Source organism: Penaeus japonicus, unplaced genomic scaffold (assembly GCF_977035675.1).
Source record: "Penaeus japonicus unplaced genomic scaffold, GWHDUDI00000001_assembly GWHDUDI00000004, whole genome shotgun sequence".
Taxonomy (NCBI): Eukaryota; Metazoa; Arthropoda; class Malacostraca; order Decapoda; family Penaeidae; genus Penaeus; species Penaeus japonicus.
In genome coordinates this window covers 21,949,293-21,959,292 of record NW_028234406.1, presented here as the reverse complement: position 1 = coordinate 21,959,292, position 10,000 = coordinate 21,949,293, and the positions used below count along the sequence as shown (strand labels likewise).

The following is a 10,000-nucleotide window of genomic DNA, read 5'->3' as shown; positions in this document are numbered from 1 at the left end:
TTAGTTACATAGAGATTTAAACTTTAATATTTTTCACCATATACTTCTAATATAATTTAGAGTAAAACCTGAGTTTCATAACAAATTTATGTATTACTTTATGTATGTTATTTTATATTTATTATTTAATTTTCATGCATGTGTATAACTTTTACTTCACAAAGAGGATATTTTATTCTTCAAATATTCATATATCTGCATCTACATTCCCAGGGCGCAAGGTGGCTGTGGATGCCTCGATGAGTCTGTACCAGTTCTTGGTTGCAGTGCGTCAGGAGGGCAACCAGCTAACCTCAGCTGATGGCGAGACTACCAGGTATGAGTGTCAGGGTTGTTAGTTTTGTATTTTGTTAGAAATGATAAGAGCTCATCATGAAACACACCAAAATATTGGTAGATGATAGTGAATGGTCCTAAGCCATTGTAATATTTCCCCACACATGTGATTATAATGTTGTCTACTTATGGGCCTTTTTTTTTTCTTTTCTTTTCCCTTTTCTCTTTTACCTTTATGATGTTTCAAATACAGAATGGGGAGCTCTTGCAACTTTTTGAAATCTCTTGTACAAAGTCAAAGTTAAAGGTATCTATAAAATCAATTGATATCATTGCAGATCACATACTCATATTAGCAAGAGGTGCTTAAATTTGTTTCTTACATTAAACTTTTGTTTACCAAATGTGTCTTACTAATTAGCACATCATTAACCAAAGTCCTCATTCATTCATCACTATTTATTTACCTTTATTCCAGTCACTTAATGGGATTCTTCTACCGTACCATCCGTATGGTTGACAATGGTATCAAGCCGGTCTATGTGTTTGATGGCAAGCCCCCTACCATGAAGGGAGGGGAGCTGGCCAAGCGAGCTGAGCGCAGGGAGGAAGCCCAGAAGCAACTGGAGAAAGCTGAGGAAGCAGGTAAGATGACTAGGCAGGATGTTTCTCCTGTCATAATAGATTTCTTCTTTATTTTCATTTTATGTCCATTGTCATGCCTCCATGAATATTACACTAAAAGTCTCCTTTGCCCTTACCTCTTTTCCTAGATGTCCAGATTTCTGTGAGGAGCACACACAAACTCCCCTTGTTCAAACTAAATTAATTATATATGAATGTTGTATACATCATTTATATTACATGTTACATCCTCTGTCCTCTAGTAGATTCACAGTATATATTAGAAAAATCTGTATATTCATAAGTGAATGGATAGTGTCTCCTTGTGAGTGTTTTCCCCTTAGACGCTGCTATATCCTGTGTAGTATGTTGTATAACCTGTTCAGTGCAATAAAATTCCTCCTAGTTTAATAAAGATGTACCAAAAACTCATTATACAAGGTTTTATTTATTACAATTAATATTTTTTGAGGTATTAAACCTCATTTCTGTAATGGAGGAAGAAATCCAGTCACTGTAAGGTTTGTATTTATGTAAGACTACCATCACAGTGGCCTTTGATCTACATAGGATCACTTGGCTGATGCCCAGTGATTGGGTGAGGTTTTCACTATTTAAGAACATTAGCAGCTTCATTTTTAGTAGGCTGACATAGGATGTATCTTCATACCTAAGTATCGTGCATCTAAATCCCCCAACAGGAATCATAGAACAACTTTCTGCTTTTCCATTGCATTGCAACAGCACTGCTGATGGTTGCTATACTTGTCTTGCTATCCCTGTATGCCATCAAATGCCATGTATTTGTTTACTACTGATTTAGGCTTGTGACATAATTTTTACTTTTATTTTTATTCTTATTATTGTTGTAGGATAATAGGTCTTAACCTGATCCTGACTGGGCTATTTCTGCTTTAAATGACGGAAATGCTGGGACATTCGAACACATAAGTTTAACGTGTCGGGATTCTCGGCTGCACTGGCTGCGAGCGGGCGCTCACCAGGTGTGCCGGGCTGGACAAAATAACTCATCCCCGGTGTCTGGCCCAAAAACAACTAGAAGTGATATTTAGTCACCTGTCGTTAACGGGTTAAGGAATACTTTCTACATTTCTCTCACTATTAAACTTGATCTTTTCAGGTAATGTCGAGGAAATTGACAAGTTTAGCCGTCGTTTGGTGAAAGTAACAAAGCAACACAATGAAGAAGTCAAGAAGCTGCTGACACTGATGGGCATTCCTTATGTGGATGCTCCTTGTGAAGCGGAGGCTCAGTGTGCAGCCCTTGCCAAAGCAGGAAAGGTATGGGAAATGGTTATTAGTGAATGAACAGAACTCAGTGGAACTGTTGCTGTTTAACCCATTCGCACCAGGCAGATTATTTGCCTAATGCTGCTCGCACCGTGAAGATAACAGCCTTCATGTGCGAGATCTTTCCTGGTGCGATACTGTGCTGCGCCCCTTGGAGTGCTTTTCACCCGCCCGATTCTATGGGATGCTGAGGGGCGTTTTTTAATTTTTAATTTTTAATTTTTTAAAACAAGTCAAAGACAATGTGTTTATACAAATGCAGGTGAAATAAATACATACATATGTAACTATGTAAAATGTGTATTTAGAGAAGAGATCATAACGTGATAGGACGTCATCTGACTGGAGCAAAGTATTCCCATGTTGTAATAGCACGTCATCCTGTGCGAATGGGTTAAGAGCATTAGAGAGAATGAATAAGTTAACAAGTTAGGAGGCAGTTTTGTGTTATGGAGTCTTGTTAACATTCATAATATTTCTGATATGTTTATTGATTTTATGTTCCCTTCTTTTTTAAAATGACATGCCAACTGATTGAGATGATATCAAGACCATTTAATGTAAAGTAATGTGACTGAACTACTTAACCCATTCACGATGGGGGCATTCCAGCCTTGCATGTCACAATGCCGGGGCTCTCGAACGCATAGGCCTAAATTAGTTAAATAAACGACGCCATATTGCGTCCCCAGCGAACAGGCCTAATATGCGCGGTACAGTGTTGTACCACCAGTCACGAGAGGGTTAATAGGTGGTAACAAAGCTTAATGCTGAAGCATTAGTTAGATGGCAAAGTTATGTTTATAGAAAAAAAGTTTATAAATAAGATTTTACTTGTATCACAGGTTTACTTTTAAATATATTTTGTGGTTGACTTTTTAAGAATATGCATATGTTAAAGAGGTAGCAAGGAAAAGATGGCAGTTGGAAATCCTATAAGTAGCCTAATTGAGCCATTGCAGATGGGTGTCATGACATACCTGACAGTGTTGGTAAGGCCTAACAGACAAAGCGTACATGGTGCGACATTAGGATCTCACAATAGAGGTGCTCTCACAGTCATGAAATATTATGGCTGTAAACGTGATAACTGCAGAGCTACAGGGTTCCAAAGTCAGCCTAATGTCTTGTTTTGTTGTAGATATATGGAAAAATATTCTTTAGGCTACTCTGCGCTGACTGGAGGGCAGAGAAAACATTTTCCCCGTCCCTCCAATTTTTAGCTGGTGCTGCCCGTCCTAACTGCCAATTAGGTCATTAGGCATCCCATCTGTATTGGGTTATGCTGTCTATAGGGAATATCTGCCATGAAAGTTTCTTCACAATCTAACAATCTTACTCTTGGCAGGTATATGGTGTGGCAACTGAGGATATGGATGCTCTGACTTTTGGCACACCAGTGTTATTGCGGCATATGACCTTCAGCGAGGCTCGGAAGATGCCCATCAAAGAGTTCCATTTGCCAAAGGTCTTGGAGGAACTAGAGCTCACTCATGATGAGGTGAGGGCCTTTGGATTTAGTATTGAGTTAATATTGTATAGATTATGTTTTCTTCTATTAATTATTATTATTATTGTTATTATTATTAGTATATTTATAATGCATGATTGTGTCTACAATGTAAAGGCATATAAAAATATTGTCATGTTCAGAGGAGGTATTTTAGTCTAAAAACATGTTACAGCAATGCTGTTCTAGTGTTGTTTTATTGAACTTTGCCTGTATTTTTCACTTCTGTCATGACATCATCAATATTTTGTTTTCTGTGACAGTCATATGATAGGACATCAATCTACAGTTGGGTTACAATGAAAAGAAATAAAAAGGGCAACATTTGTTTAAGATACCAGATTCCCTGACTCAATATCTTCTTGCAGTTCATTGACATGTGTATCCTCCTGGGATGTGATTACTGTGACAGCATCAAGGGCATTGGACCCAAGCGTGCCATTGAACTCATCAGAACCCACAAGTCAATTGACAAAATCATTGACCAGCTCGATAAGAAGAAATACTCAACTCCTGAGGATTGGCCCTATACTGAGGCGAGGAGGCTGTTCATTGAGCCTGAGGTGAAAGCAGCCGCGGAAGTGGAGGTAAGCCGAGTGTGGACGGATGGATGAAATTGGACATGCTTATACTTGTACTTATATATTTATATACTTATATACTTATATACTTATATACTTATATACTTATACTTATATACTTATACTTATATACTTGCCCTTATATACTTATACTTGTACTTGTACATATACATATACATATACATATACATATACATATACATATACACACATATATACATATATGCATGTATATGTGTATACATATACACATATACACATACATATATGCATGTACATATATGCATTTATGCATTTACACATTTATACATTTATACATTTATACTTTTATACATTAACACATATACATACACATTTACATGTTCATTTTCATGTTCATGTTTATATATATATATATATATATATATAATATATATATATAATTATATTATATATATATAAATATATACACATATATGTGTGTGTATATATATGTGTATGTTATGTTTGTATAATATATATGTATATAAAATATATATATATATATATGTATATATATATATTATATATATATATGTGTATATATATATATGTGTATATATTATGTGTATATATATATGTGTATATATAATGTGTATATAATATGTGTATATATATATATGTGTATATATATAATGTGTATATATATATATAATATTTATATATATATATTGTATATATATATATGTGTAATATATATATGTATATATATATATATTGTGTATATATATTGTGTATATATATTGTGTATATATATTGTGTATATATATTGTGTATATATATTGTGTATATATATTGTGTATATATATTGTGTATATATATTGTGCATATATATTGTGTGTATATATATATATATGTGTATATATATATATATATATATATATATATATATATATATATATATGTATATATATATGTATATATATATTAGTATATATATATGTATATATATATATATATATATATATGTATATATATATGTAATATATGTATATAATTATATATATATAAATATATATATAATATATATATATAATTTTTTTTGTATGTACATTTGTATATATAAACATATGTATGTATAAACATATGTTTGTATGTACATATGTATGTATGAACATATGTATGTATGTACATATGTATGTATGATTTTCTGGTATCATAGGGGAAAATATTAAATTGTTATTGTTGATTCCTTGCCATTGTGTCAAAATTGCCTGTATAATATCTCTGAAACGTTTACATCACTTGCTGTCTCTAAAGCTAATCCTTCTTTCTGTTTATCCAACGCAGCTCAAGTGGAGCGAACCTAATGAGGAGGAACTCATAAAGTACATGTGTGAGGAGAAGGGCTTTGCGGAGGACAGAATCCGCAACGGGTGCAAAAAGCTGACCAAAGCTCGCAACACCACCACACAGGGACGACTGGACTCCTTCTTTAAGGTTCTGCCGTCTCCCACCAACACATCCAATAAGCGCAAGGTGATTGTCTCGTGGGTTGTTTGGTAATTAAGGTTTGATTTCTTCTTCCTCCTCCTCTGCTTCCTTCTCCCCCTCCTTCCTCCTCTTTTTCTTCTGTTTCTTCCTCCTCCTCCTTCCTCTTCTGTTTCTTCCTCCTTTTCCTCTTCCTCCTCTTCCTCTTCCTTCTCCTCCTTCTTCCTTCTCCTCCTTCTTCCTTCTCCTCCTTCTTCCTTCTCCTCCTTCTTCCTTCTCCTCCTTCTTCCTTCTCCTCCTTCTTCCTTCTCCTCCTTCTTCCTTCTCCTCCTTCATCCTCTTCCTCCTTCTTCCTCTTCCTCCCCTTTCTTCCTCCTCCTCTTCCTCCTCCTCCTCCTCCTCCTCCTCCTCCTCCTCCTCCTCCTCCTCCTCCTCCTCCTCCTCCTCCTCCTCCTTCTTCCTCCTCCTTCCTCCTCCTCCTTCTTCTTCCTCCTCTTCCTCCTCCTCCTTCTTCTTCCTCCTCCTCCTCCTCCTCCTCCTCCTCCTCCTCCTCCTCCTCCTCCTCCTCCTCCTCCTCCTCCTCCTCCTCCTCCTCCTTCTTCTTCCTCCTTCTTCCTCCTTCCTCCTTCTTCCTCCTCCTCCTCCTCCTTCCTCCTCCTCCTCCTCCTCCTCCTCCTCCTCCTCCTCCTTCCTCCTCCTCCTCCTCCTCCTCCCCTCTCCTCCTCCTCTCCTCCTCCTCCTCTCCTCCTCCTCCTCCTCCTCCTCCTCCTCCTCCTCCTCCTCCTCCTCCTCCTCCTCCTCCTCCTCCTCTTCCTCCTCCTCCTCCTCCTCTTCTTCCTCCTCCTCCTCCTCTTCTTCCTCCTCCTCTTCTTCCTCCTCCTCTTCTTCCTCCTCCTCCTCGTCTTCTTCCTCCCCCTTCCCTCTTCCTCCTCCTTCCCTCCTCCTCCTTCTTTCCTCCTCCTCCTTCTTTCCTCCTCCTCCGTCTTTCCTCCTCCTCCTCCTCCTTCCCTCCTCCTCCTCCCTCCTCCTCCTCCTCCTCCTCCTCATCCTCTTCTCCTCCTCTCCTCTTCTCCTCCTCCTCCCTCTTCTTCCTCCTCCTCCTCCTCTTCTCCTCCTCCTCCTCCTCCTCCTCCTCCTCCTCCTCCTCCTCCTCCTCCTCCTCCTCCTCCTCCTCCTCCTCCTCCTCCTCCTCTTGCAGTACCATTTTCTTATATTCTTTATTACAATATGAAGAATGCTATGTATGTAACATAGAAACATCACAAAAATACATGAAAATCTTTTTTGTTTTATCCCCATTTTCCTAACACACAGCTATATATCTTTCCACAGTCGAGCGAAAAGCCAGGATCTGCAAAGAAAGCGAAAACTGGAGGTAGCGGCAAGTTCAGGCGGTGAAATCTCAGCTGAGACATTGAATGTTGAATACAAGAAAGCTCTATTTTCCATTTGTTGCAGAAAAGATGGACAATTTCCATTGACATTACCACACGTATTAACTTTCAGTGTTTTCATTTTTTCATTTTCTTTTTTTCTTTCATCTTTTCTTTAATGTGTTTTGGATTTTTGTTAAATACTTCCATATAAATTTCTTTTTAGATCTGGTGATTTTGATGTAGTTTTTCGTTTGTGTGTGTGTGTGTGTGGTGGTAGAAATGATTTTGTTTTCTACACCTTTTGACCATTTCTCTGTTAGATACTGTAGATGTTTGAAAGCTTTATCTGTTATTACAGGAAAATGAACATGAATATCTTATAAATACATTCCCAATATATCTGTAATAACTAGTTTATTCAGTGACCAGTGAATAAAGGGAAACAATTTCTGTTTGTGGTATGCAGTTTATACTGTGACTATATGAATTAAGTAAAAGAGAAGAAAAGTGAAGTTAGTTTTTTATCCTATAGACATTTGAAATACAAGATGCATATGTAATTTAAAAAATAAGTATACGATTTCTTTATACTGAATTTCATAGGTAACTATCCTGTTTGAAACTATTGTAGTTCATTACTATGCTCAGGAAAAAAAATAGAAACAAAAGAAAATTAAACATACTAGAAATATAAACAAAATATAAATAATCTTACAAAGCTTTGTCAATTATTTTTGTAGGGAGTGATAAATGTAGTATTTCTTCTCAATCAACTATAAAATAAAAGCTTAGGCTGAGTCTTCATATAAGTGTGGTACTAGGGCAAAAGTGATTAAATCTGCTCATTTTATCACTGGTTTATTGCAGATTTTTGAAATGCTACTTTCCATCTTATGGGCACATTTTGCACAGAACTTTTCTATATGCCTCAAAACTGTGATTTCTGTGACATGTGCCATATGACAATTTACTAATAGACAAAAATTATCATTAGTCAAAGTCTGATAGAAGTATAGTGGATTTAAGGAGACAACAAAAATATAAATAACCATCCTAAATAGAGATAACAGATGAGGAAGAGGAAGGAGACCTGCCAGTATTGCTGAAAAAGGTACCAGGGCAGGTTGTAGACACTGGACATGGTCTGGGTTACTTTATTCTTATTCTGCCTGCACATCATTCAATTCTGCTACTCAGAGCAGGTGGTCGGCATCTTGATGTGTGCCATTGCTCTTTGAAGAAAGTGCTTAATAGGGACTAAATAGGTACTGTTCAAGGCTGTCTGTCCTGCTGGTTCTGGGTGAGAATGGTGTCAACTGTTTGGAATTTGCAATGTATTTTAATGAATATCATGGCAGTATATTATAATAATTGACTTTGTCATCATTAGTCACTAAAGAGAGATATTATAGTAATAGTGTCATGATGACTATTGTCATATACATCATGACCAAAAACTAGTATTGCATAACATGCTCCATGGCATCCATCTACCATGGGTACAATAAGAATTTCAAGATAAAATCTTGTTCTTTTGACGGTCATACTATTGTAGATTTACATACAGAAAGTAAAGGAACTACTTAATATATAAACTTGAAAATGAATATTTATGTTGTAGTTTCTATGGAATTTAAAGATCTTATATTTAACCTCCTTTACATTTAAGTTAAGTAAAGGAGCATATCAGTCAATTATAATAGTGCGATTTAAGTTCAGAAAGACTCTGACTAGTACAAGGCCATTCCACTTTTTCTCCTGGAAGTAAGAGATTACAAAAAAACATCTTAATGAAAATGCATGATTTGAAGAGACAAAATTAATACAATATCAAAATTGAAAGGAAGTGAAATTCAAACGTTAGGTCCTCATAATAATTATAGAAGCCTTTTCTTCTTAAATATAAAATCGTGAACATATCAAGGGGTTGTAGACACTACATTTCAAGAAGCAGAAGTGGATTTAATCATACAGCTTGTCGGCAAAAATGTCATTTGAAATTTTCACTCGCTGCACCAGATTGTTATATATAGATATATTTTCACTGAAAACTAATTGAAATTCAGTATGGATAATGAATGAAAAAATATGAGTATGTAAACTTGGTAAAATATCTTGTGTGTGTGGAACTTACAGGCACTACACTCTTCATAGGAAAAAAAAAAAAAAAAATCAAGTATTCATATATGTTTGGTTATGGTGCACTTGGTAAAAATATAAATGGATAAAAGTTCGAAATCACTTCCCCCTAAAAATTGAAAATCTGAAAAAGGAGAGCGGTCTCTTTTGTTTATTAACCTTTTTATTTTTGTCTTGGGTGTATTCATGCATAACACTTGTTTTGTTTATCGTAAAGTACTTTTGTATATTGCATTGCCATGTGTGAAATAATTGCCTTAACTATTTTGTTTTGTTTTGTTTTGTTTATAGTATATCATATTCATATAACATTTAGATAATGAATAGGTTGGATAAATACACACAGTTTAGTCTTTAGAAATATATATTCAAAATTATAGAACTATGTATCATAAATAAATAGAATCTTTATTGACTGACCAGTGCAATACCGGTAAACACATTACAAAATATCAAGTTATCAAAGTTATTCAGAGATCTTACACTCGCATTCACGTACATCTTAAACACATTCCTATTTCCTGTTTTTTATTTAAATATAAGCTCTCTTCACTTTTACAATCATATATTTATTTTATGTTCTGGTACCCCATTCGAAATCAGCTGCGGCATCATAGGGTTCAGGGTCCTCTCGGCCGTGGTATGAGGGCGCTGGTGGGTGGTATGAGGGGCGTGGGGGAGAGGGCTTGTGGTAGGTAGGGGCGGGGGCATGGTAGGTGGGCTTGGGTGAAGGG

General features: G+C 36.2%; 2 protein-coding genes across 2 annotated transcripts in view; one reads left to right on the top strand and one right to left on the bottom strand.

Annotated features, from left to right (window-relative positions):
* The window catches only part of Fen1 (Flap structure-specific endonuclease 1), a 9,355-nt gene extending 1,716 nt beyond the window's left edge, over positions 1–7,639 (top strand). Inside the window, exons 2-8 of the mRNA XM_043029280.2 lie at positions 214–316; positions 755–921; positions 2,042–2,202; positions 3,560–3,712; positions 4,090–4,308; positions 5,611–5,799; positions 7,084–7,639. Of these exons, the coding sequence (XP_042885214.2) occupies positions 214–316; positions 755–921; positions 2,042–2,202; positions 3,560–3,712; positions 4,090–4,308; positions 5,611–5,799; positions 7,084–7,149 (1,058 nt within the window). The 3' untranslated portion in view covers positions 7,150–7,639. The remainder of the gene's footprint in view (positions 1–213; positions 317–754; positions 922–2,041; positions 2,203–3,559; positions 3,713–4,089; positions 4,309–5,610; positions 5,800–7,083) is intronic.
* A 1,973-nt stretch (positions 7,640–9,612) lies between these two features.
* Positions 9,613–10,000, bottom strand: part of LOC122261573 (uncharacterized) — a 39,998-nt gene continuing 39,610 nt past the window's right edge. The window contains exon 7 of the mRNA XM_086536328.1: positions 9,613–10,000. This exon is cut by the window's right edge and continues 405 nt beyond it. Coding sequence (XP_086392454.1) covers positions 9,841–10,000 — 160 coding nt within the window. The 3' untranslated portion in view covers positions 9,613–9,840.